Source organism: Andrena cerasifolii, chromosome 4, assembly GCF_050908995.1.
Source record: "Andrena cerasifolii isolate SP2316 chromosome 4, iyAndCera1_principal, whole genome shotgun sequence".
NCBI classification, from domain to species: domain Eukaryota; kingdom Metazoa; phylum Arthropoda; class Insecta; order Hymenoptera; family Andrenidae; genus Andrena; species Andrena cerasifolii.
In genome coordinates this window covers 17,623,544-17,650,517 of record NC_135121.1, presented here as the reverse complement: position 1 = coordinate 17,650,517, position 26,974 = coordinate 17,623,544, and the positions used below count along the sequence as shown (strand labels likewise).

The 26,974-nt window shown below is 42.0% G+C and overlaps 1 protein-coding gene and 1 non-coding gene across 7 annotated transcripts in view; both read right to left on the bottom strand.

The window, feature by feature from the left end:
- Positions 1-883: 883 nt before the first annotated feature.
- Positions 884-26,974, bottom strand: part of Nrx-1 (neurexin 1) — a 429,130-nt gene continuing 403,039 nt past the window's right edge. For 5 of the 6 annotated variants that reach the window (XM_076811144.1, XM_076811145.1, XM_076811148.1 and 2 more), the window contains 5 exons: positions 20,726-20,967; positions 19,618-19,741; positions 14,764-14,937; positions 11,968-12,127; positions 884-9,338 (listed from right to left, as the gene is read on the bottom strand). In XM_076811144.1, the coding sequence (XP_076667259.1) occupies positions 8,918-9,338; positions 11,968-12,127; positions 14,764-14,937; positions 19,618-19,741; positions 20,726-20,967 (1,121 nt within the window). In that variant the 3' untranslated portion in view covers positions 884-8,917. The remainder of the gene's footprint in view (positions 9,339-11,967; positions 12,128-14,763; positions 14,938-19,617; positions 19,742-20,725; positions 20,968-26,974) is intronic. The other variant, XM_076811146.1, reaches the window with a different exon arrangement.
- Positions 18,940-19,050, bottom strand: LOC143368644 (U6atac minor spliceosomal RNA). Its single transcript, XR_013085276.1, has one exon. It is a non-coding gene; the product is annotated as a U6atac minor spliceosomal RNA (small nuclear RNA).

Below are 26,974 nucleotides of genomic sequence, written 5' to 3'. Positions count from 1 at the left end.
AGACAGAAATACTGATAGAAAGAGACAGAAGTACTGACAGAAAGAGAGAGAAATACTGACAGAAAGAGATAGATAAACGTTTAGGTTATGTTATTTCCGGTTTTGCTCCAAAATGGCTGCGATTATACCGATCACTCCCTAGAGGATCACTAAATGACAGGTACTGCCTTCGTTTCGTACACTCTATAACTACTTGTTGCTGATACGAATCCTCTGTCAATAACAAACAACATTTTATGACATAAATTCAAAATAACGTCTCTCACGCCACCGTTCTGCACAAAAGGTACCTACTTATGTATGCAGAGGGAATTATCGAGAACCCGATTGTTCCGTCATAGTCAATACTGATATTTAACACACGTAATAATGTTCTTTAGAGAATTCTGCAGTAATATATTCCTTAGAGAAAGTTTCAATTGCATTTACCACATGGAAAATGCCTTTTAATTGAACTCTGTTAAAGTTAGGTCTGGGTTAAGTCTGGGTCGTCTAATAATATTCCACGAGAAGACTTCGTCTAATAATATTCCACGAATATCCATATGGCTAGGGCACCGTCAACGACACAGGCACGCTTTTGCCGCAGCGCACATTTTGACGAACAGTATACCGGAAACGGACTTATGAATTTGACTGAAATTTTTTTTGTATGCCCTTCAATATGCACATGTTAACTGCACTAAGCAATGCTTTGATTTACTTGCGTTGTTTGGTCGAAAAAAATTCCCCGAAACACCCTTAATTTTCAGACCATTACAGTGGTCTGCCTCCTTAATCAGAACCATATATTCCTATTCAAATCAGCAAAACGAATTCTTTCACCCTAGCTCCGCCATCGAATCGTAGCAATCAGTGGGGAGGCATAGAAACACGCTTAATACACATTTTCAATACTTTATTCATATAATTTCGTAGTTACGGCATTATCTCTATGTATTTACATGTCTCCAGTTTTCGAGAGAGATCTCGTAATGCGTCTCTGTGCGCGCACTACTGTGTTACTCACATGTGTGGTTTGCCTTGCGTTAGGTTGCAAAACGTACCGTCATTATTTCATCCTCGTCTCTCTTTCGTTTTGTTCAGTTCATCTCCTCGCCGCTTTCACTCCGTGTCCTTTCGTAACATAGAACACTACGCGCGAAACAAGAGAAATTACGACTGAGTGGGTGGCGGATCATATCGTGGTGTGGCGTTCGCAGACCATGCGCCTCTTTCGAATCGGAAAATTCTAAAGAAACGGCACAGGAGGTTCGCCTTGACGTGTAAAAAATCTAGATGCATCAATCGTACGCTACGCTCTGTATCACGCCTTCGCTTATACCCGCGTTAAATTCCCGGAAACGAAACGGCTGAATCGATAGTCGGGCCGCGACGAGCAATTGTCTCGAACGCGACGTCTCTCAACGCGCGGGGGGGGGGGAGGGGTACATACGTGAATACGTTCATACCATATATACGTACAAATGTATACAGGATATACACGCTGTTAATACTCAGCGCTCTTTCGGCAAATCAATGACATAAATAAGAGAACATTTTTATAGCAAAAGCTCCCACTGCTTTTTATAACGGCCACGATAATTCCAGTGAATTTATAATTCCCAACTGTGAGTCCAACGGACGTTCACGATGCTACCCCATCACCTGTTGCTTACCCCCACTTCGTGCAATATGTACAAGGTAATTATTACGCGAATCACTCGCGATTCCGTTCCACTTCGAACGTCATCGCGTCCCGTGTCAATGAATTCGTCCCATCGGCTGCTTTCATGGGCGTCCGGAAAGGGGTGCAAAAGGGGCAGTTGCCCCCCTGGCTTCTGAGATAAAATCGCTTATTTTTAAAAACTGATTAACTCGATACTAGAAAAGGGAATATTTTTAATTTTCGGTTCGAAATGTTTAATTAAACTAGCACTACAAAATGGGTTAAAAAAAGCAAGTGGGGTATATTTTTCTTCACCGTCATCCCGGAGTTGCCACGCCTCTGGGAAAAAAGTCTCCGGACACCCTTGTGCCAAATTCGTAATTAATCTTGGAAATCAGCATCAGCCATCGTGTTTCGTACAGAACAGTGACAATTCTCCCCCTCTCATTGTTTTTCTATTTGCCATTTATTCGCAAGGTGGATGTTGGGTAATGGCAACGTGAATAGCCTGTATATACCCTTTCCTGTCCGAGAAGGATCGATCGATTTCCGTTACGCGCGCTCGCGAGTCCTACTGTACATACACGTACATTTAGCGCGTATGTATACGTGTAAAAATTGGGAGCCAGCGTAGTGAAGAAGAAAAATATCCGCGATTGCCATCGATCCTAGAGTTTCGCAAACGTACATTTTTACCGCTAACGCCGTCCGCTTTCTTCTATTCTCCTCCCGCGCCTTCGCCCTCTCAACCACGAGCATATTTCGCTATCTAGGTTCGTATAGTGCGCCCATAAATATCGACTGTACAATGTAAAATATAATTCCATCTAGCTATAGCGACTCTAGATACAGTTGTGTGAGCTTATTTTTTTATTCTTTTCCATTTTCGTCTGCCTACCCGTCCAACGACTTTCGACTCGCGATACCTGTCACACTTACGCGCGACGCGCGCGCTCCGTCCCCTTTCCCTTGCACACGTATACGCATCATACACTCACGACACTCTTTCCATCCTTCCGTTTCTCTCGTTCACAAGGCTCTTCCCTTCCTTGCTGCCGCACTACGCGTTAATAGTTAAAGGTTTAGGTATTCCTTCCTACCCGCGACACACTTAAGTTCAAGGTTTAATGCGTTAAGTTAAGTTAGAGTAACATTTTGCTCGGTAAGATATCTTATTAGAAGTTTAATTAGTTTAGTATAAACGTTAGTCGTCAGTACATCGAAGGATATGCAGATAGAGAGTTTAGAGGGCAGTGATAACAATATGTTTGCGTTTCTTGGGGGTTCGGGGGTGAGAGCATAAAGGTGTTTCATTTTTTTAATGGTAATCTGCAGGCTTCGAGGTACGCGGTGGCGGAGTAAAAAATAGTTTCTTCTTTTTCTTTGTAAAAAGAGAGGGGAGGGGGGCAAACTTGCAGATACTTATTGGTGTACTGTTGAAAGAAATTGGTACTTTCGTATTAACCAGGGTCTGTCGTAAAGATATTTGCTAAACAGCAAAGTGTACATTAAATGTACTTTCGAAGCGCTCACTTTTCTTTAGAAGAAGATATGTATCTATTCTATTTAGATAGATTGCGCGTGATTTTGATTGCCTCGACACTTGCCTTGAGCACTCGTTCCGTACCCTCAGTGGCAAAATAGATAATAGGTAATTAACCCGCCGTGGGCACAGTTATTTTCGCACCTTCCGTGGGCACACTGGGTCGTTTATGTTCAAGGCTGTTTTTTTTTACTGTTTTTGACTTTCAAAAAATCTGAAAAAATTATGGGATACTTATTCAAGTCTCTACTTTAATATACAATCGTTCTTTGAGACAAATGCTTAAAGGATTAATTAGGAAAAATACAAATTCGAAAGGAAGTTTAAGAAAAGAGGCAATTTGCTCGGTACATAAACGACCCCGTGTGCCCCACGGCGGGTTAATTACATCATACACGTACCTGTGTGCCAAAAAATTTCCATGAAATTTCGTGCTCTGATTTCCTAATGTAAATTACACAATTAGAGACAGTGCACTGTACATCTACTCTGCTCGAACACAGAAGTGACAAACTAAAAATAAAAATTGCTACAAGCTTAAAGATCTGCACGCACTTGCCATGCACCTCCATTAATACGAAAATACCAAGGAATCCTTTTTTGTTAAAGCTCCATATCGCGATTTGTCGTTAAATTCCATTTCACCTTCGTCGATCGTCGATTTCGAAACAAAGTGGCAAAGTGTTCGTCCGCGGTAAGTATTACTTTCCTCTTTTTCATTGGTTCGACACTTGAGTCGCGCTATTTATATAATATCCTCATCGATTCTTCACGCGTGCCCGTTCAGGCAGAACGTACGCGTGTACGGTGATATCGTTAAGACTGCCCACTCAACTTTAGCCACGTAAATATACAAAATCCACATCGACTTATCGTTTGTTTTTTTTTCTTTTTTTTTAGTGCCTACGAATGACCTCGAGGGTGAAGATTGCAAGTCTAGCGAAGTCGAGGGAGTAAAGATTATCTTTGCGTCCGTTTTATGCTTTAAGCGTCACGCGTGGAAAGCGTACGTCTCGAGGATGCCTCGATCGTACCGATCCTCCGAGAAGGTTTTGTAAAATTTCATAAAACCACCAAAGAAAACGAGGAAGTAGTAAAGAAACGGCCTGAGGCGACCACTCGCGGCATCGTTTTTTATCGACAAAGATCGTGCTGCACGTGGATCCAAGCTCTTGTGCGATTAAGATACGAAAGAGTTCGATATATCTCAAAAATTGTACACACGCGTTCAGCGCCTATTATTCCTCCTTTCTTTCTCTCAGCTTCTATCGCCCGCTTCCGTGCTCTAAACGAACAACGGCTATGAACGTCTCTGACAACGACGTTTCTTTGTCACCAGACGACACTGTTCAACGTAATCGCGCGCACATCCGATTTCCGCGCGGTTTCGTCGCCCGGCGCCTTGCGAGCTTTTCAAGAGAGAAGTGAAAATGAACGAAGCACGGATCCAGCTAGACCTTAAAAATACCACAATCTTCTCTGTTACATTCTGAACCCTTCGTGGATTCTCCCCGTCGAAATGGTCGATTTCTCTCTGATATGCGTTGGATCGTCGGTTACGGAGTTTGTTGGCTTTTAAAACGCGTTAATTGTGCTTCCCTGAGAGCCAGTATTTCACCAGGTCTGTACATTGTGTGGGATCCTTATTCCCCACAGTTCGGATCGTCGTTGCTTTGTAAAGGAACGCATCGCGTCGGTGAGTTCCTCCTCGTTTCCCCAATTAATTCCTATACTCTTACATCGAACGGAAGTTTTAATCCTTCGAAGCGTACATTAAGAAGAGAAAGATTCGACAGACTTCTCCGAGGGGAGGAGGTCGATAGAAAATTATAGATAGTCTCAGTGGAAATCAGCTGATCGATCGTAAAGGTAGAAGGACAAAAGTCTCGCCGCGCGTAGATAAAGCAGCAGGGCTGCGGCTACGATGCTCCAAAGGGTTAAGGCGTTGAATGGGCGCGGAGAACGTGGTAAGAGATCGTTTACTTTCGGAGTAGCTCGAGTGTTCGTTGAAGTAAGTTAGTAAGAAGCCAGAGCCGCGTTAACGATGCCCCGCAAAGTCGCGAGAACACGCTTCGAGGCTTTGCTGAAACGCGAATCGTAACGGTAACGATGCTGGCGAGTTCGCTCGTTTACGAGGGACTCTTTGGAATTCATAAGAGAGGGGAAATTGAATATGAAAATCCTAGACAGAGTTGCCAAGTACTTGGGGAATAAACTTGCGCGCGGGGAAACGCTTTAGTCGGTGCTCCTTGGAACCTGTGAACAGCTTGAAGCCTTACGAAGTTAATTCTTACCGAAGCTAGTCGTCTATCTCGCAGAAATCACGAGAGAAGAGATTTGGAAAATGAGCGTAAAAAGTTGTCATTATTTTTCAGACCCTAATTTCGTTTCTTTTCACTTGTTTCTTAACGAATACTCTATTAATTCTACCGATTTCGAGGATCTTTTGAAATGGTGCTCGAGAGACCCCAGTTCGAGGCAAAATAGCGTATCTACGAAGAGCCTTCGGCGTGCTGAGCATTTTATAAAGTATTCGAAAGGCTCCAAATCGGACGTTTTTCTTCTCGTCTTCGATAGATCGTCGGGACGAGGAACCTCTCGATTTTATTCTCACATCTCCGCTTTTCCTTTCGTGCATCCGTAAGCCTATATACACTTCCAATCGCCTCGAGATTCCATGAATGCGCATCAACATCTTGGAAATGATCGCAGGAACCGAGCATCGGCTAATTTCAAATTAGCCTTTTTCTCTTCCCCCTCGTCGTTGAATAGTCTTGTCACTTTGACAGCGTTTCGTTATTGCTTTTGAAGAAATTCCGAAGGGAATCTACGTAATAGAATCGCGACAACAGTTGGCGATCTAACTTGGCTCGATCGAGGAGATTTTCAATTTAACTGATTCCCCACCGGCGATCAGACTGAGCTGTAATCTCGACCAGTGCCGCAGTTTTGTAGGAATACCTGTGATCCATCGACAATTAGAAGAGGAGAATGATTCTTACATGCTCACTGATTTTAATGATGACATTTGGGGGATATTTTAAACTTGTGCTCAGGTACAGAAGTGTTAGACGTTTTCGTATTGGAGCGAATTGAGGAAGTGATAATTTATTCCTAATTGCCCTGGCACAGGTAATTGGCGAGACCTTAGCACTGATCGCGAGATCCCACACACTCGCTAGAAATCAGGATACATCGAGCAGAGCGATAGGAAAATATTATAGTGTGTATATTTCGCTGACGATTTCCTTCGTCACGATTGGGGAGGCTCTATGGGGTGCATGATTATCTGCTTCGTCGTAAGAAGATTTTTACCAGGTGGCTACCAGATTCCAAAGAATTTGTAGAGTAGAAAGCGATAGAGCCCGATAGAAAAGTCTTCGAGTATTTATTACGTCCCGTATTTAATGCCAGTTTAATTAACCCTTTGGAGCCCATTGTTCGAGGATGAATATCGAAGTTCCAATTCCTTGGTACCTACGAGTATTAAATTGATTTTGGAGAAACTTTATTTAGATAATTCTTTATGAAGCACATACATTGGAGATATACAGTGAAGTAGCTGAGGAGTATCACAGAAACATTGAAGAAAGTTCTAGGAAATATTAAGCAAGACGTAAGGAAGTACAGGGTGATCCTTAATTGCACGTCGATACCATAGTGTACGAATCTATATTACAAAACGAGGAAAGCAATATTGTACGAATGTGCATTCCTCAGAGTTTTCGATTAATTATCTAACCAGTTGACTCGTTTCCCTTTGTATTTTTATGCAAATGGAAGAAAATCGCAAGTGACTAAACAACGGAAAAATTATAGAAAAAAACTGTTCACCAAATACCTGTTACTCGCTATTCCAATTATCCTCTAATCTAGCTCACTAACACACTATCCGTACAACGTTCTTTCTTCGTTTCGTGATCCAGACTTACTCGTCAGAGCGTTCGCGTGCAATCACGGACCACCCCGTGTTCCGCAAACGCGTAAAAGAATATCCAAAGGAGGTGTCAAGACAATCACCACAGAAACATCGAAGAGGTAACAAAGAAGAGTACAGAAGTGTCAGAGCAAAATATCAGGGGACCTGTTGGACCGTTACGGGAAGTCGACTGATGAGAAAGTGGCGGACGTCAAAGGGTTAAGCACCGGTTGAACGTCGACGATTCGTTTTAGCAATACTGCGCTCGCACCCTGTGTGTATAATACGTATAAGCATCTCTGCCACGTGTCACCTACTCGACAGTGTCCTCCGAGTGCTCTCGCCGATCGTTATTCCCCGTATCTTGCAAGAGTTGATTTACGTGTTGATGAACACCGACGTTACTTCGCGTCGCTGTTCCATGCACAGAACAACTTGGACTTTCACGCTCGACACACGTACAGATCCACACATGCACGTACACTCACGCTCTCCCATGTTGTTAATAAAATCTATATAATTTAATAAACAATTTACACGCATAACATAATCGATAAATATCGTATATGTATATATATATATATATCTTCCTCTTCTTCTTCTATACAACAATAAGTTCATTAATCGCTAGATAGGATCGTTCGTATCGATGCTTCCGTCCCTGCAGCCTTACTTCCAACACTTTCTCGTCCCTTCGTCCATGGGACTATGACAACGTTGAAACAAAAGCGTATCCCATCCTCGAGACACAGCGCGACGCCTTCGCGACGCCACCCGTGGGGCAAGTTCGTCCGTAGCAACGTCTAACGCCGGAGGGGGCTACTTTCAACGTGATCTAAAGAAGGATCGTGCGCGTGAACGTTAAACCTTTCATGTACAGTAAATATCATACACAACTAACGACGCAGCAACAAGGAGGAAGTTTAATTTCGCGGCAGAGTTGTAGACGGGGCGAGGGGCCGGAGAGTTCTCCCCGCGGTAGTTGCGACCATGTTTCGAGGAATCGATCGTGTGCCGCGTGGTCTACGTCTGGCCAGCAACGGGAAAGTGCTGGGAATAAGCTCGAGCGCGGCTCCAACGAAAATGGCAACGCGATGCTCTACTTCCGCCTGGCGCGCATTGTCAGGACACTTCTCTAATCGACACAACCTTTCCGTACCATACCCCGGGGGGTGATTACCTTCCTCACGCGCGATTATCGTCCGATAATCAGCGCACACTGGACACCCCCCTCACCGTTCCTTTCCTGTGGTTTCGTTTAACGCGATCAGTCTCGGCTCGTCGTCTTCAATCGGCCGGCGACGCCTAAGAACATCGACGAGCGTTGAACCCCACCTGCCTCGGCTCGTTGTCTTCCGCGGACGTGCACAAGCTGCTAATGGGATCGGCGCCGTCTATCGGGGTCCGTCGAGGACGTCGCGTAAGCTCGCGCTTTCAGCCAGCCCGCAGGGTGCACGTCCATCCCCCCACGAGGTGGCGAGAATCGATCCTCTTAGCGCGATCGATGCTCGTCGAACCCAATAACGTACGAGGAATTAAACGACGATTACAGGCCGCGGACACGTGAAAAGTTTGTGACCCATCTGAACCTCGTTCCGACCACCGTCTATTAATCTATCAGTCGTTCACCTGCGAGGAGCACCGTCCCACATTCGTTAGTGCGCCGAGGGGGATGCTTCTCGATCCACCTAGCACCGATCAGGGATCCGAGAAGAGGCTCACTCGAATGTTCGACTCGTGTCTGGACACCTGGCACGAGGCTTAAGAACGCGTGCGGTTTAAGGGGGCCCGTGGATCCTGGCCATATCTACACGTACCACTCTTTGATGTCTATCAGTTCTCGCTTCTTGTTAGTCTTGCTCCCGTTCGCACCGTTCTTCAGGGCGCCGTTGAACGGCTGGTTGGAGCCAGCCGCGCCCAGTAACGCCGCGTTCGGGTCCTGGCAGAAGGTCTTCGTCTCGTCCACCTTGTAGCTGGTCTCCGGACGATTCTTGAACTTGAGGATGATCAGGATGATCAGAACTATGGCGATCAATGCCGCGGCTATGATGCCGATTATCAGCGCGGCGTTCTCCGCCGCCTCGGACGTTATCCTCTTGTTGTTGTTGTTCTTCGGGGGCGTCGGCATCGGCGGGTAGATGGGGGGCGGAGGGGGCGGCGGTGGGTCCGTCATCTCCGTGGTGGTGCTCTGGGTCGTCACGGTCGCCGATCTCTGCGTCACGATGCTGCTGCAATGTTCGAAATTGGTGGTTTGAATATTATCGAAACGGGTGGAAAGGACGGGGCAATGAAATTATGAGATGGTATCGCTGTCGAGGATTCAAATTGGACATTTCAAAATTGGGAGCTTGCAATTAGAATAAGAATAATTGAAAGCTTCGACAGTGCTACGAGAGTGGTATGTTGATGATTTAACCTTGGGTAAATTAGTGTGGAAATTTATGATAAAGGGGGATGAATTGGTGCTTTGAAGTTATTTGCATAAACCACGATCATCTCCATGTTGAGTCGTCGAATATAGTATTACCGATCTACGAGGTTTATCCATTTTCGCAAAAGGAAAACGAAATAGGTTTCGATGTCGCGAGTGGAGATTAAAATGACAGTGTTGAAGCAACTTCGCTAGTTAGCTTAGTGAATTGACTGAATCGATTCGATGGTTAATTAGCTAGACCGCTAGATCCAATCAGACTGCTTAATCGGAGTTTGATTATCTAAAACCCTATTATCGACCTCGAAGCAGGTGAATAATTCATGTGAGCTTCAAGTTCGTGCGAGGAAATCTTAGTACACGCGGGCAATGTTCATAATACTTTAAGCAGGCCCGGCTCGCTTCTATTGGAAAAATTAGGTAGCTGCCTAGGGCGTAAAATTGACAAGCCGTGCAGAATGGTATTTTCATTGTTGGCATTTTTTAAAATTAAGTTTTAAATGAAATGTCACAAGTTGTACTATACATGATTTATGCTACGAATAAATATTTAGAGCAAGGTAATCAAAAAACTCAAATAAATGTATTATAAATAAAGGGTGCAATTTTGCAAGTTCGCCTGGGACGCAGAAAAGGCTTGAGCCGGGCCTGATTCTAAGATGTATAAGATAATTGCACACAGTTGACTGCTGTTATTATAAGACAAATTCCATTAAAGGGGATTCTCGTGTAACAGCCCGCGAAATTTGATTTTTTTTTTACAAAACTATTGTTAATATTGCATTAAACTCTTTTGGGATATAAGGAGGCATCTTTAAACTTGTAGAATTTTTTTTATGTCGATCCTTCTTATTATTCATTAATTATTGTGGAATCGTGTTAACTTCTCGACGATGTTGGCGTCAGGTGTAGCACCTGTCACAGTCTTCTTTTTGGTTAATCCTTCGTAGTCACACCTTCTTATAATCACAAATTGATCATTTGGGGTTCACTGTACTCCAGTGTCATTTTTTGAATTACCATTTTCGTATTTTTGCATCTTTTAACTTTTCAGTGATAATTGTACATTCGTAATACTTATACAATTATGGTCTAATAGTCTTTTTGTAAATGTAAATTTTGATATAATAAAATTTGTAGTTGAAAATGAACGATTTTCCACGGTTGTCGAGGAAAAAACGATTTTTTAATTTTTTTTTGCAATAAATTCCCTTTTGGAAGTAGTAAAGGCGTGACATTTTAACTCGAAAATTGCTGTTGGGGTGCAATACACCCCGTGTGACCACGAAGGGTTAAAGTTAAATAATTTACGCTGGTGCTGGACTTAAAATTTTAATTTTAGTTTGTATTTATAATACTTTTTTTCGTCGCTATAAAGAATAATATGAAAAGTTTGTCTAAGGAAAAACTTACTTTGCCTTTCAAACGCTATAACTCTTTCAATTTTTCTTTTTTTTTCTTTAAACTGGACCCATCCCAGCGTAAACTATCTAACTTTAAGACACTTCTATTCTTTTTACAATCAGATGACTGTGATAGGTGCTAGACATCCCGCCAACAGGAGTTACGTCATCGAAGAGGTGGAGAAAATTCCACAATAATTAATAAATAACAAGGATGGATATAAGAAAATATTTTCTGCAAGTTTAAAGATGCCTCCTTACGTCTCAAAAGAGTTTAATCCAATATGAGCAACAGTTTTTCCAAAAAAATTATTAAATCTCAGTTACTTTTGGAGCTGTTAGACGATAATCCCCCATTGAATCAGGTTATAACACAGAGCCACCTGAATCAATTTACAAATCTCTACACGTGACCGTGGTACGTATGCACATACACAGAAATATGTAGCAAACTGTTCACTAAAATACCGATTCACCCCCTAAATACTTCTCGAAGCGCACAGTAAAACATTTCTCTCAAAAGCACATAGGTACAAATGCCATTAAAATCTCTGCAAATAATCTTCAAATGAAACAACAATTACACAAGCTCTTTTCTCGCCTCTCCAAGAGCTCGCAAACCAACTGCAATACAAATATACACTTTAACCCTCCACACTGTCACTTCAAACTAAAAAACAAAGTCGACGTCAGCCTACACACCATTCTTAACTCTCCATCCTGAAAACCCCAAGTACCAACTTTCCACGACTCCGTCTAATTACCAAGACAGAAGCTCTCCCAAATAACCACCCACCACCCCCCCGGCGCGCAGCTGTCAACAACCCAACGAAACCCTTCACAATGGCACAGATTCAACGCGGCGGAGGCATAATGAAGCCCGAAAATCAACAGCATGTTGCTCGAATATATACCGGAGGATCACGCAGACGCGGTTTCGGCTTGCCGCTCGCGTTCGGGGGGCGACGACGTGGCGAATTTCGGCATCGCCGCGGGGTGTTGGAGCGTAACTGGCAAACTCACCTGGCGTGGCTGGTCTCGAGGTCTGTGGTCGACACATTGTACTGGACGGAGACGGTGACGGTGTCCCGGGTCGATGTCGACGGCGTGCCTGGAGACGTTTGCGTGCTGATGTGGCCGGTGGTGTACTCGCGGCCAGTCGTGTACGTCACCGAGCTGGAATCTGCTTGGCAAATGGAGAGAAGGAGAAGCGTCAGTGCCGGCTGTGCGGTGCAATTACGTGTATCCGATTGGCTTCGCCAGGGGGATGGGGTTGTAACGTGCTACCGACAATATTTACGCGTGCGTAGGCCGGCGGTATTCACGCGTGCGTGGGCAGCCACGTTGGCGAGGACACCTCGGGAGGGGGTTGTGCTGTTCCGCCGGGAACACGTAACATGCTTAATCACGTGAAAGGAGTCGTTATTCCACCCGCCGGGCCACGGTTCGATTGCTTTCTTTTTCACGATCGCGAGCACGTGGAGTAACGTGGTTATTGAGAGTTGTGGGTAGACGGCAGTTTGACTAAGTTGGGATCAGGGTGACCTCTCATCGCTATTGGGCTTCAGATACGACGGGGTTTGTGATATTTGTGTGTTGGCATATTGCGGCTCGTTGCGCTCTGATGGTTGTTTATAGGTATTATTTTTGATTAAGGGAATATGAAGCTGCAACCGCAGAAAACGAAGGCAATATATGACAAAAGTGTGCCAAATAAATTTTTTTATATGAATAAAGGTCCCAAGAACAGGATACAATTATAGATTTTTTATTTATTTCACACCTCTCGAGAAAAAAAATCCCAAAAGCGATGAATTATTAGGCGCCGAGAAGGTACGTAACCCCTTAATGTTCGAAGATATTATTCTTTGGGTATGGTGAAGGTATGAATCGTGAGTGGAAGTACAAATTTAGCGCAGGTTATTCTAGAGATTACAGGCCACTGAGAAGTGTCAGTCTTAAAAGCTGAGGATGTAGCAGTCGTTGGTGCTTTCAAAGCTTGTCTGACGCGACGTGGGTAACACTAGACTGACTAGACTACCCAGCTGCTGAAACGCTGACGGCGAAGATGTTGAAGAAGAGAATTTTAAAGGGCTCATCTTCCAGGGACATGTTTATCCTAGGTGGCAGTTGGAGAGGGTGGATGATACGAGCGACAGTATGTATTTTGTAATTTCAAGGAATTTGTCAAAAGTTCGGTGTAAGTACGCGAAGCTTGTTCTACGAGGATGGAAATGAGGTTCATGAATTTAGAAGGAATTTATAATCAGGAAATATTGTTAGAACCGATGATAAATATTTTGAGAGCCAGAACATTGCAGATTTGCCAAACTATAGAAAACAACAGATACACGCCCAAAGAAGCCTTCAGCGACGCTAAAATAAACGCAAGGGTAGGTTCAATTGATAAAAATACTTGGAGGGGTCAATCCGGTAAAAAAATTCACCAAACACGACGAACCAAAATAAACCTCCTAAATTCTTCACGATTGATTCCCAGCCAGACCAGATAAACTATGTTAAATATTTATGTTCGTTAGCCAACGGAAATTTGACGATCGAAGCGTCTGGCACCTTTGAAAATAACTGATCGGGGCAGCGAAATATTTAAAAACGAGAAGAGCATGTCTCGGGCACAATCTATTTTCCCCTACTAAATCACGTGACAGTACAAAAGTCCAGCTTATCCAATTAGAGCGATTAAAAGCTCGCATCCACGCGGAGCCCGTGAATAGGCGTTGAACAAGGTCAACCCCTGCGAAGAAAATTTCGTACCGTTTAGAAGATTTTCGGGGGCAGTCTCGTTGGACGTCGCAGACGGAAATTACTTTAACCCGCGTAAACGATGTCGCAAGGTAAACGACGAGGAGCACCCTATTCTGCGATGAAGAGCAGCGTGTACTGAAAGAAGTCTCGTCTCCGACGCGTCAAAGAGGGTAGCGCTATTTTCGTGACGGTCAACTTAACCGGTAGCAGTTGGGATTGGCGGAGCTTTCACCGCATGAAAGTCGAGGGATATGCAGATGAAGAGGACGCCCACGGGCCAAGTATTTCCATAACGAGCACTCGTGCATTCTCCCTCCCCCTTTTTTCACCTCCTCCTTTCGAAGACCGTGCCTCAATTACAGCGAGAGTCGTATCTCGAAGATGCTTCACTTCCCCCCCAATAAATATTAATGCGGCGATCTTCTCCTGCAAAGCTATGACGCTTTCCATCCGACGGGAGTGTTGAATGAATCTGCCTTTGTCAACTGAGCTTGCAGATTGTCATGTACAATATACAGGGAAAATTTTCAGGGACAATATAGAATCACGGGATTATATAATTGAATGTACAGAATATTTTCTGTGGTTCATTCTTGGGTGAAAGAGAACTGTGCTTGAATTTTTTAAGACAGTATGGTAGCAGCTTTAAAAAATAGAGAATGGCACGAGAAAGTCACCCAAAACCACCCACCAACTGCTTCCCAGATTAAAACACGTTTCCCCACGAAAAACCACTGCCATCCAACAATACTTTGCAGCCCCAATCTCGCAGCTTTCACGACGGAACAAGAGGCGATCGCCCGCCAACAAAGGGGGAGACTTTCATCCTGTCGCGTCTTCCGGAGGAGTTTTCAATTTATCCCCTCGAAAAGAAACTCCTTTCACCCCCGCGCACACTATGCAAGTCTTGGAAATACGCCTGCTGCACGAACGGCGGGCACGTACTAGGAAGTGAACGAGAGGAAACCGTGAACGGAAGATCAATACCAGGGCGCCGCGAGGGAGCTCATGAAAATCGAGTGCCCTGAAAGCAAAGCAAAGAGGAGAACGGACCGGTGGCTGATGTGACGATGATTTCCTCGGTGGTCACCGGCTCGCCGGAGCCTTCCTCGCAGTCCTCCTCGTCGTCGCAGGAAGGACGTTCCTGGATGTTCTCCTTGTGCTGCTTGGGCCTGAAGGTTGTCGGCGACCTGGTTGGCGCGACGTAGACTGGCGTTATTATGTCGTCTGCGAACAGAGAGGGTGGCGATTACTAAATTTATCGAGGATACGTCATGAAAACTGATACTGCACTCGCTGGGGGGTGGTTAATCGATCCTTCTTCAGCGTTCGAACTCGTGGAGTGATTGTGGGGAGTACTTGGAGTAGTTAGCACTATGGGGCCGTCCTTAAATTACGTAAGGCTACATTTTGGCGATTTCTTATTTCCTCCCTGCCCCAGTATAAGAATTCGTAAGATTTTATATTCCAATCCCACCCCCCTCCCTTACGTAATATTTTTTACATTGCATTTTTACAGTTATTAAGACTCTCTCTCTCTCGCCCTTGTTAGAAAACGTATGAAATTCGTGACCCTCTCCCCGAGTCCTGCGTAATTTAAGGACAACCCCTATTGATGTCTGTGTTAAGATTGTGGTGATTGGTTACGATAATGTTTCCATCAGTTATTTTCTGAGTGTAAATATTAGGATATATTACACTTTATTCTGTGGAGGGTTATTGATTGAGTTCTACTCTTGCATTCAAAGGAAGAACCTGAAGTTCCAAAATTCAACACCTCTCTACTCGTTTGCCATCGTTAAAATTTCAAATTTTCCGGTGGCAAGCTCCGAAAACAATCCAATTCAATTTCAATATCGAGGACCCATTTATCCAAAAAGACAAACAGCCAACGTTATTACACCTCGGTTACAGTGCGAATTGTGTAACTCGAAATTGACAATGTAGTACACGATTCAATTACAGGAATGAAAACCAAACATCCTTTCGTCAAATATAGAAAAATATAACAAATATTATACATTTAATATCTTAGCAATCCTCCTGAACCGTCAATTTCTGTACGAAGTGTAGCTTTTGAAATTTCAACCATCTTACTTGCACAAATGATCGTCTAATTACTTTCTAAACTGTATTAACAGATTTTGCAGTATATTCCAGAAGCTACCAATGACGGAGGCATCTCCTTTAAATTCTGAGGACGCCTCGACGTCGCGACGTAGGCTGTCGTTATTACCTATGTCGTCTGCCAGCGGGGAGGATCGTGATTATTGAAAATTATTGCGCGTACCATGGCCTCCGACTCCCGCATAATTTCCGTATGATTGCACGCGGTTTGCAGCGTTTGCGTCATCATCATCGGTGTAACGCGAAACGAAAACGCGGTTGTTGCGAGCGAGCGGGGGGGGGGGGGTGAAGGTGGTGGGAGTGGGGGCGATAATGGAGATAGAATGCAGGTTTGATTGGAACGTTTTGTCCTCGGGCCGCGATATACCTGGCACACGGTTTCGTTTCGCTTTGAATTCAATTTCAATGGCAATTTGCTTGATTTTCTTCCATTTTCAGCGGGATCGTTTCCGCGCGACCGTTTGCCCCTTGATTGATATTTGTTGGCAGGTTGATTTAATTGCAGAGTATTGATGAATGTTAGAAACTTTCGTGGCGATAATATTGTATGAATTGAGGTTCCTCTGCTGAGCGCGAGGAATATCTTGTGCACGCGGAGGGAGCATTGCTTGCTATCTGTTGGGGGATGTTGTAAATCATATTGGGCTTTACTACTTGCGATTGCAGGTGGATTAGACGATAGAGTCTATCAGATAGACTGTGATCAGTTTATGGGTATGCATTGTAGAGTAGAGGAAGTATGGGTAGGTACAGTGTTCCATAATGCATTTGTCATTATTAACTTGTATGTTTTTGTTGTTTTTGTTGTAAAAGAAATATGCGATAAAAATATTTTTGCATTTATTTAATTAAACTTTAGATATGTTCTTAGCTGTGTGACGGTGTTCAACTGATGTCGAAGGGAGTTACAAAATAGCGTGTCTTTGAAATAACCTTGAATATAAAAAAAGTCGATATTGTGTTGCATATTTTTTTACTAGAAACGTGTATGCGGATGCATTAAAGCTATATTGTATTTTCAGAGTAGAAATAAGGTATTGATAGGTCACGGAAGTAAACCTATTTTCCTAAGACATTACGTAACAAGTGTATGTATTCGTAGAAGTGTTTATCGATGGCTTAGCTGCTTCTAAATTTAGGTGAAGTGCAAAGGGATGTTCTATAAATGCAATCTGAAATAGCTTTAATCTTTTAAGTTCTGTTGTATCTACTAATCGCAGTGAAATACAATTTTCTCGTGGAGAAGCGAATGCAAATTTGAACAATTTTGTATGAGTTTATACTTCGACGACATGCACGTTTATTTATATAAATATCTCCTTTATAATCCAACGGCAATGAAAATAAAAACTGTCCCCCTTGAGCATGAAGTAAATTCCTCATTCAACGTGTGGATTTAGCTGCCATTTATAACATGACGAACGAAATTTAAATTTACCTTCGTTGGATATTAATTTGTCGACATGAAAGCTAATTGGGGAATTAAAATTTCAAGGATTAATCATTCCATTTGGAGTTTCACAAATTAGGATCTCCGATCAAAATTTTCGCAGTCCTATTTTTGTAACAATTTTTTCCTCAAAATTTCCATCATTCTTAATCATCCGAAATTATAAATTTCTCAAACGTCCTCCAGAATCCACAAATCCGAAAGTAGCGTATAACAGAAATAAAATGAAAAAAGTACGATCCAAAATGCAATAACAGGTGCTACTCCGAAGAATATGAATCAATTAAAATTAAAATTCTCATGTATGAACATGCATCGCCATCATCCCACCAATATGTATAGATAATCTCTTACATAAGTCATGCGTGACTCGAAATAATATTTAAATAAAAAAATCACACTATCAATCGTTCTTCCTATCTCATTGCCCTTCGTCCACCTAACAACGCTACGTTTCCATTCCTGAAATGTTACGTGTTTAAAAATAACCCGTTGCTCGCTCGACGACAGCTCGTTTAATGGGCTGATCGGGCGTCAGGTCGTTAAGGGGATCTCATTAATTCAGTTTTTAGTCAGCCGGAGAAGATTTTCGAGCCGGCTGTCAGGTTGTGCGAGGAGGTCGACGAGGAGGAGAAAGGAGGAGCTCCAGGGATCCTAAATATGCAAATGAATCGAAGATACAACTGGGCAAGCATGAAGACGAAAAGGTGGCATGCTGCATGCGATATGGGCGAACCCGATCGTTCGTGCGTGCGTGTTCTCCCTCTGCCCTGCCTCTCCACGCCCCATCACCTCCACACACGCTTATACCTTCGTCAATTATATGGAATGGCCGAGAAGTATAGGTGTAAATAACTGAAATGGTTGTTAAATGATTATTTCAGTGTCACCTATGAGTCGCTGACACGTTGAACTGTGGAAATATCAATTGTTTTAGAGTACGTTCAGTTATACAAACTTTTGCTTTATGATTTAAGAAAAGTATTTAAGACACTGGCGTGCAATGATTTGTTGCATGTGAAGAAATTGGATTACAGATTAGATCTCATTTATTTATTAAACAGAGATTACCACGTTTCGCTCTGAGATCATTAAGAGATATAATTATAATTTGCGTTTAATTCAGTATTGTAGGTCAGGAGTTGGCTATATATCTGTTTGCTCATAACGGCTGAATAACTCTGTACATTTGTGTAATTATTTGCTCCGAGGTAATGCTGCAGTTAATAATGAAAAAGTATGAGATTGTTTAATACTGAAAATGAAGATCGGATTTTAACCTTTAAAACGATGTCTGTGCTATATTTTAGATAATGCAGTGGTACAATTTATTTGAAATAGATGCTAACGAAATTTATAATTAAAAGATTATTTACTGCGAAATTTGTTCCGATCTTATGTATACTACAATAATCAAATGATTAACGTTCTTTCTTAAATCCATTAGAATTTTATAAAATCAATATTTCCATAAATAACGAAACGATTTCAATCATTTAATTTGTTCGTGGAATTCGAGTCCGGTATTTATTTAATTGACATTTAATGAGACGCGAGAAAGCTGTGCATTTCATCGACAGGATTAATTAATGAATTGTTTCCTATTTATAACGCAATAAATGAATTAAAAACTTGTTTAATCCACGTATTAAAAAAAAAATGTGGTAAAGTGTCGCCAAAGGACGACAAGTGCCTTTACCAATTTATGTGTGTTTCCATCCTTGTCTAGGGGAGTGCTAAACGTCTCTCCTTTCATACTACACGATATAACGTGGCTTTCAGCGCTCTTATATACGAACAGACTGGTTCGCGACCACTTGCGAGAAAGTAATTTTTCGCGAATAACTTAAACACAGTTAGCCCGATCGAAAAACTGTAAAGGAATCTTTTGCTCGAAATAACATAATCTATCTAATGCTACAGCTTGCAGGTCCGTTCGTTGCGTATAATTTTTTTTCTATATCTATATGCCTATACGTAGTAGTAACATATATATATATTGCGACGCTTCTACATATACAGGGTGTTAAAAAATTATAGGACAAACGAGAAGGAAAATTTCTCATGTGATTAGACATCGAACGGCCACTTCATCGAATATTGTTCACGTAGTAGAAGGTTCGTGTTCTTTTTACACGAAATATCGTGCGATCAATTTTAAAATCTACAGAAAATACAACGCAATCAATAATTTATAAATAAAGAGCCACACATGAACGTGCACGTAAAATCTCGATACGTGCAACGCGTGTAAAGAGACGCGTAAAAGAAATTCCTCCGCGAGGAGACGTGCAGAAGGAATTACTTACGCCCTCGAAATTGTTACTTACACTTACCGGAACCAGACTCGTAGATTGGTGTGCATTCCTCGTCCTCGTCGTCGGCGGTGCAGCCGCTTCCGGCGCCAGAAAATATGAGGTCGTCTATGACGCCTGGGAAACCGGACGCTGGCGTCTGCGAAAAAATAGAAAGAAATACACATTTATCGCGGCGGACGGGGTGATGCCATCTCGCGTGACTTCGCATAAAAATTCTCATCTGAAAGTTCAATGTACATCGCAGTGTGAAATAAATGTAACAAAGTAACGCAGATATCGTAAAAAATTATTGCAGTATTAAAGTGGTATGTTGAATGCACATTTATTCTGTTTATAATAATCAGTAATTTGTTGAGTGTCTCACACGATTGCTCGAAATAATGTTTGGTATTGAAATTTTGTTTAATAAAATATCAAGTACCTAATTTTCTAGTACATTAATTCTTTCTGAATTTGAATTACATCCTTTCGTTTCTACGGATAAAATTTTAATATTACAGGCCTGCATGATGAAGGGACGACTACATTACACAGGTATCGATTTGTGGCGGTAGTTCCTTCATTGGCCACTAGAAGGCCACGAGCTTAAACTCATCTTCGAATATTCTGTACTGATAGTAAACGGAAAAAAGCTGGTGTACAGGTCTTTTCACACGTATTCTCGTACTTGCATTTTGCATGACGTGATAGATTTTAAAGTAACGCCGAGTAAGTGGGGGAACGAAAATGCGAAAAGCTGAAAAGGAAATGATTTATCATGATATAAAGTACCTGCGGAGATGGTCATGGGCGTCTGGGGAGGGGTGCAAAAGGGGCAGTTAGCCCCCCCCTGGTTTTTGAGAAAAAATCGCTTATTTTTCAAAAGTGATTTTTATTAAGTTTATACTAAAGAAGGAAATATTTTTAAATTTCTGTTTAAAAATTTTAATTAAATTGGCACTACAAAATGGGTTAAAAAAGGATGAGGGGTATATTTTTCTTTACCATCATCCCAAAGTTGCCCTTCCCCTGGAAACAAGTCTTCGGACGCCCGTGGGAATGGTTGTCCCAAGGGAAACGACAAGAAATGAGAAGTTCCTGCATCTGTGATAATGGCATGGAATACTTTTCCTCTATTCACCTGTTGCATTCTTTGTAACGGAGCAGCACGATCCAAAAGGCTTCCAGCGGGCAGTAATTGAACGTCCCCTCTAGTAGTCACTCTTCCATCCTTCGCAGCAGCAAGTTCCAAAATTCGCGCACCATTGACGACGAGGCCAACGATCACGCCTAAAAATGGCCTTTCTACCCTTCCTTTGTTGCGATTCCATCGACCACCCACCTGAATAGTCGATTGGCTGTTGAACACCGTCCATTGACGACCTGCAAACAGCAATCGAATTTGTTAGAAAAATGAACTTGACAATTTCGATTCTAAAATTTCAACGTTAACTGCACGTCGTGGGTGGAAATCCCATAATCATATTCTCAGTACTCTCCGAACTCCCAGCACAAGTGTCTGTGCCATTCAAAGGGTTAATAAGTATGGAGCTTTTTTATACACTATCACAATTTAATTATAAATTTCCCGATATAATTTATTACGGCTTAAAGTTATTAGAAATGACCACCCCAAGTACCCAAGAGTGATTTGCAAATAGTCGTCGCACCGTTTGGCAAGCAGGTCAGAAATACTCTGCATGTACAATCAAAGCGTCTCTTCCCTTGCGACGAAGAGCTAAAGGGATTGCCGTTTCTATGGCTGACAAATGTTTTCGTTTGACCACTGACCAGGCAAGCAGGAGTCATAGGATCTCGCATGGGTAACCATTGGCCAGTCCACCAGGTCAATGTGTACTTGGAAGAAGATGGGAGCGAAGGTATTACCCCCCATGTCCCCTACTCCTTGACAAGGGTTTGCATCGAGCCCTTTCCCTTTGTAGGGTCTAAATTTGGTTGCTTTTGTGAGCAGGCTAGCATGCAGCACGTGGAACTCTTTAAGGTTCGATCTGCCCTTCGTGGATGGTGCGTGGTGCTTGGATCGCCATCGCACCTGCTGCGTTATAGGCATATGTACCTTCTTTGTCATAAAATGGACTTTCTTGGGATTATTTAATACATTGGCAAACCTTGTATACTCCCTAAAACAGACTTTCTACCAATAAACTATAAAGTAAACCCCCAATTTGCTAATTTAATAAAAAAAATAGCCATCTTCTGAGGGGAACAAGTTAAACAAGTATCTTACAGAGGAACCCAATTCTGGATCAACTCTTTCCTAAAGAAAACCAATGGTGTTGAATATATAACACGATGAAGAAAGTACAGTAGTACGCCATTCGAATTATTTACGTATGCACACAAAAGGGTCAATACTTGTGAGCATTGCTCTAACCACCACTGCGACTTACAGACTGCCACGCTCGATCTTCTCGAATATGTATATAAAACCGGTGGGACACCGATCAGGCCAACATGGTGGGCCCAGAGTCACACATATTCCTCGGTGTGAACCAGGTGATAGAATCGATTGGCAGAGATCGATAATGTGGCTATTTTTTTATTAGGCGACTAGAAGCCGAGGGGCGGGATCGGGTACGAGCAGGTTCCGTTCACGTGACCTGCCATGGGCGAGTTAAATACCACCTGGTAATAGGAAAGCAACAAACAGAGCAGGCTTCCTGGCTGTCACTGATGAAGATCTGGTGGGGAGCAGGTGGTATTATCGTGGCCTGGGGAGTGGGTAATAATTTTCGGCGAGCTGAGAAAAAATGGGCCCGACTGACAGGACTACCAGGCTCGCAGAAGCTGCAGGAGGGTGGCTGGGTGCCATTTTAGGCACACGCGAAGGTTGCTGCTCGGCCAGCTGCTATTCGGCCTGCTGCTATCGTGGAGATCATAGGTAACTATTTATTAGGGAGTCCTGAAATTAGAAATATATTATGCTCGCAAATGTATTTATGTAGAACAGCTTCGTGATAGCAAATTAGAAAGCTGTCGATCAGGACACAAAGATATCTATCTTTTGTATTGTCAAGTACATACATATTGTGTACAACTGTCTGTAGGCTTTTTAAATAGGTGTACGCGACGTCTATTGACTTGACGTTACACTTTGTATACTACAGTTTCATTTCCATACGATGGTAGATAAGTTATATAAATTCCACACAATGCGCTGCGGATGGATAGGACTGTTTCTATATTTACGTCTTCATTAAACCGTATTTAAGATCCTCCTTTGAACTTCAAACTAAATAGGCTTTTATCCATTTTTATCGATTCACTGAAACTCACTACTGACTGTGATACTGCATAATAAATAATCTTTAAGTATCCCAAGTTTCTTTCCAATTTTTCAAAATTGGTCCCAATCGACCCTGTACCTACCTTGAAGACGTTCATCAACCCGAATAACTGAGTTGGCTCGTACTCGCTCGCGAGTCCACCAAATCGCACGACGAAGCCAATTAAGCGATGCATTTTCCAACATCTTTTTAATCCATTCGAAGTGTACTCAATCTCCCCCTCTTATTTACGCATAACGTCAGTCAGCTTTCTGCGAAACCATACGTCATAGCCATTAAAGCATGATCTGCATTGGCGAAATGACTCGAGTTCCAGTCATCAGTTTTTCCCTCTCCCTGGGTCTGGCACTTGTCGGTCAGGCATAGTGAGTCTACCAGCGTAACATAAAAATACAGTTGGTCGTCCGGCGATCGGCTCGCCGAGGATTGCCAGCAGGGATACATGTGTTGGCGTAGCACGTGCCCGCCCCTCGCGACTTATTTCACTTTTAATCGCAATGAAAAAGCGAGCAAAGCCTCCGATCGTGCGGCAGGTGCCCGTAGAAGGAGATAACTGTGTCATTCACGCCACATTCCGATCTGAAGAAGTCCAATAAACTGTATCACTTTACTAGGAGAGCAGGAGAGGCATGGGTGCGTCGGGGCACCCTGCCCGACCCGAACGCCAGATTTTAGGCAGCCAGACCTCCACCGCTCGAATGCTCGAACCTGGTGTATTCTCGTCGACCAACGCGGAGGAGCCTCGTGTTTCAAACGTAGGCACACAATTTTATCTGTGTTTTTTTTTTCAGCAGGGAACACTGATTACGAGTGACGACAGCGGGCATTGTAATGTCAAGAAAATTTTATCCTACAAATCAATTTTCATTCTGAAGATTTCTTTCATTTGGCTGTGTTATTTGAAATTAATTCCAATTATTCGAACTAAAGTAATATTTTGTTTCGGTTTTTTTTAAATTTAATTTGGGTTGCATATTTTGTCGATACTTTAGTATTGCGTAATGATCTCAGCTTTTTGCGCTTATTAACTTGTTATTATTCGTGCCCTTTTGCTAAATTGTTACACTTATTTTCTTTTCTTTTCAAACAATAATTTACAGAGAACTACAATTTTTTTGCGTTGAGTGTATATTATTCGTTTATAAATTTTTGTATGTCCATCATACGGGTATGTATTGTATTATGAGCATATTATAAATTCACTGGCGGCAATGTGTAATTTACTTTTTAGTCTTATTTCTTTTTTAATCGAAAGGAGGTATACCAACGCACGTTCGAGCTGGACAGAGTCTCAGGAAGCGCTAGGAAGGCGTGAAATCTCTGGCGTCTAACGTTTTGTGACAATTAGCTCTTGCGCGACATAATCTAAATTAATAAGTAAACTGACAGGAGAGTATAGAAGACGCGGTGGTGCTGGGCCCGAAAGTAGGTTGGTGGTGGCTTCAGGTCGCTTAGGCAAGTGGCACGTCGGCTAAAATGGATCAGGAGAGCATGCGAGCAGGAGGTTCGAGTTGCCTAATCTTTTGGCACCGCCTACGATAAATTCCTGTATCAATCTTCAGCAGCGATGGCGTCTGCCTTTTCAATCCCACGTCTGGAAACGTGCCTTTCAAGGGGGGATATCACGGCAATAGCCCGAAAAGTAAAGGTATCTTAGGAAATTTATTAAAAGCAAACTACGTAATGAGTCTTTTTTAAACTTTCAGGACTTTTTATTGGATATTTAAGTTATACGAATATATTTTTTTAAATTTATTTAAAGCAGATTTACAAGCTGCACAGGACCAGTAACTTTGCGCTGCAAAAAATCTGGTTAACAGTTTTCTGACGAAAGGATGCTTCTAAAATCAACAAACCAAAATATTTTAGAAACTATTTGCGGATGGCTATGGTACGCCGGGAGATTTTATGATTGGTCGTTTCCTCCTATTTCTTTTTGAACGAAAGAGGTTAATTTACTAAATAGAACCAAATTTCACATCTCTTTTCAGAGGTTTCCCATTTTGTCATTTTTCAAAATTTTCAAAATCCAACCCGTCGTGCCATACCCATGCGCATATAGTTTCTAAAACTTTTTGGTTTTTGATTTCCGAAGAACCGTTTCGTCGGAAAAAAAAAATAAAAATTCCAGATAAATTCCCAATAAAAAGTCCAGAAAGTTTAAAAAAGATTCATTACGTAGTTTGCTTTTAATAAATTTCCAAAGATACCTTTACTTTTCGGGCCATTGCCATGGTGCCCCCTCTTAATAAAAATAGTCCTCAACTCTACGTCTTCTATTTTCTAATTTTCAAAATCTCATTTCGTAAGGTAGACAAAATATTTAGTAATAATTTTCGTTTTTACTTTTCTAAACTGCTACCAATCACCCGTTTTGAATAAAAAAAAATGCAGAGGCTCCGAACATTTGGAATAAAAATGTATCACGATGAAGGAACTGAAATTACTTTTAAAAGACAAAATTAAATTTAATTCACAATTCCGTTGAGAATTAAATTTCCATCAAACTTTCCTCCCGACTCTTATCAAGAATCATTGACTCGAGTTTCGTAGAAACGTTTCCAACTTCCACAGATATGCTTATCGCTTCGAGTTCTTATCAGTGGACAAGTAAAAGTGCCAGTCCTCGCGTTTGACGCGGTCTTGCACGAGGCTGAATAAACGAAGGACTGTATAATCGAAATCGAAACGTGGCCATCGGTCCCACGGACTCAGTTTGGGAACCGTCTTGCTTCACACGGCTTTTATGGTGGGAACCAGGAATGCCTTAGCGTCGTTCGCTGAGTGTGGGAAACGTCGATGATTCCCAGGCGATGGGAATAACGTTTCCTATACGTACACACGGAACGTGAACAGCGTAAATGTGGTACACACACACACACACACACCACTGAACAAGATGTTATCATTTTATCATTTCATATATCCAGAGCTTCTTTTAAAATATTGTTGTAGGTATCTGAAACGTGACTCCACGGTCGAACAAATTTTTATCAACAATATCGATGCTGCGCAGTTTTCAAGTACCTACTGTTTGTGGTACTATTTTCAACGATGCTATGAGATACGAAAACACTTTATACTATTGACAACTGATTTTATATAATTAAAGGGTCGATTGCAATCGAGTGCAGATATCAATGATACTTTTGTATCGGCATAGAGTTATTAATAGCTCTGTGGCACACTTGTAAGCAATATAAGAATATTAATGTTTCATCAAATTTACTATGATTTCTTCAAATACACTGCTGGCCAAAATTAAAGGAACACTATAATTTGCCGAAAATTTTGGTCATTTTCAAATGGTTGTATCTTCGCGAAAAATGGTCGCAGAAATATTTAAATAAAGCATTTTCATGCTTGAAGTTTCTAGTTTTTGAGTCATGGACTCAACTTTTTTTCATCCATTATGATACTGTTTTATCAAGCGCAAACGATGTTTCACAAATTTTTGCCTAGTTTGAATGTATGCACGGGCTAAAAAAAATTTCTCAGGTAAATCCGATGAGGAGCTCTTATAGAGCAAACATTTTTCTTTAATTTCGTTTTTTTGGTTTTGTTGTATGATTTTTACTGACCGAGTTATTCGCGATAAAAGCAAAATAGATACTTCTCACTTTGAACACCTGTAACTTGCGAACGCATGATCGTAGGAAAAATTTCACGAGTGTTTTGGAAAGCTAAGAAATTTTCCTTTCAGAGTCTCTAGTTGGCAATTTAATGAGATTTTTTATCTCGTATAAAATCCATTTAAAAATGATCCCAAAAATTGCATATTTACTATTTTTTACAAAACATGATGCCACTTCAAGGAAAGTCATGGAATCATTCCAGTGCCTACGTTTTTTGCGAGTTAAAACTACCCTTAAACACTGTGCAAAGGGCCGGGGAGCGATCAGATTTTTTCCGTATGTCTTAGAATCTAAGACTTGAAACATGCGATATGGTCTGAAAAATTGAAGAATCACCTGTCTTACGTTACGTATTCTCTCGAAACGCTTTTTTTTTGTTCTCGTAGCTTTTTAACGATTGTTGCCCGTTTCTTTTGTTAGTTCAACACTATTTTAGTAAAAAGAAAG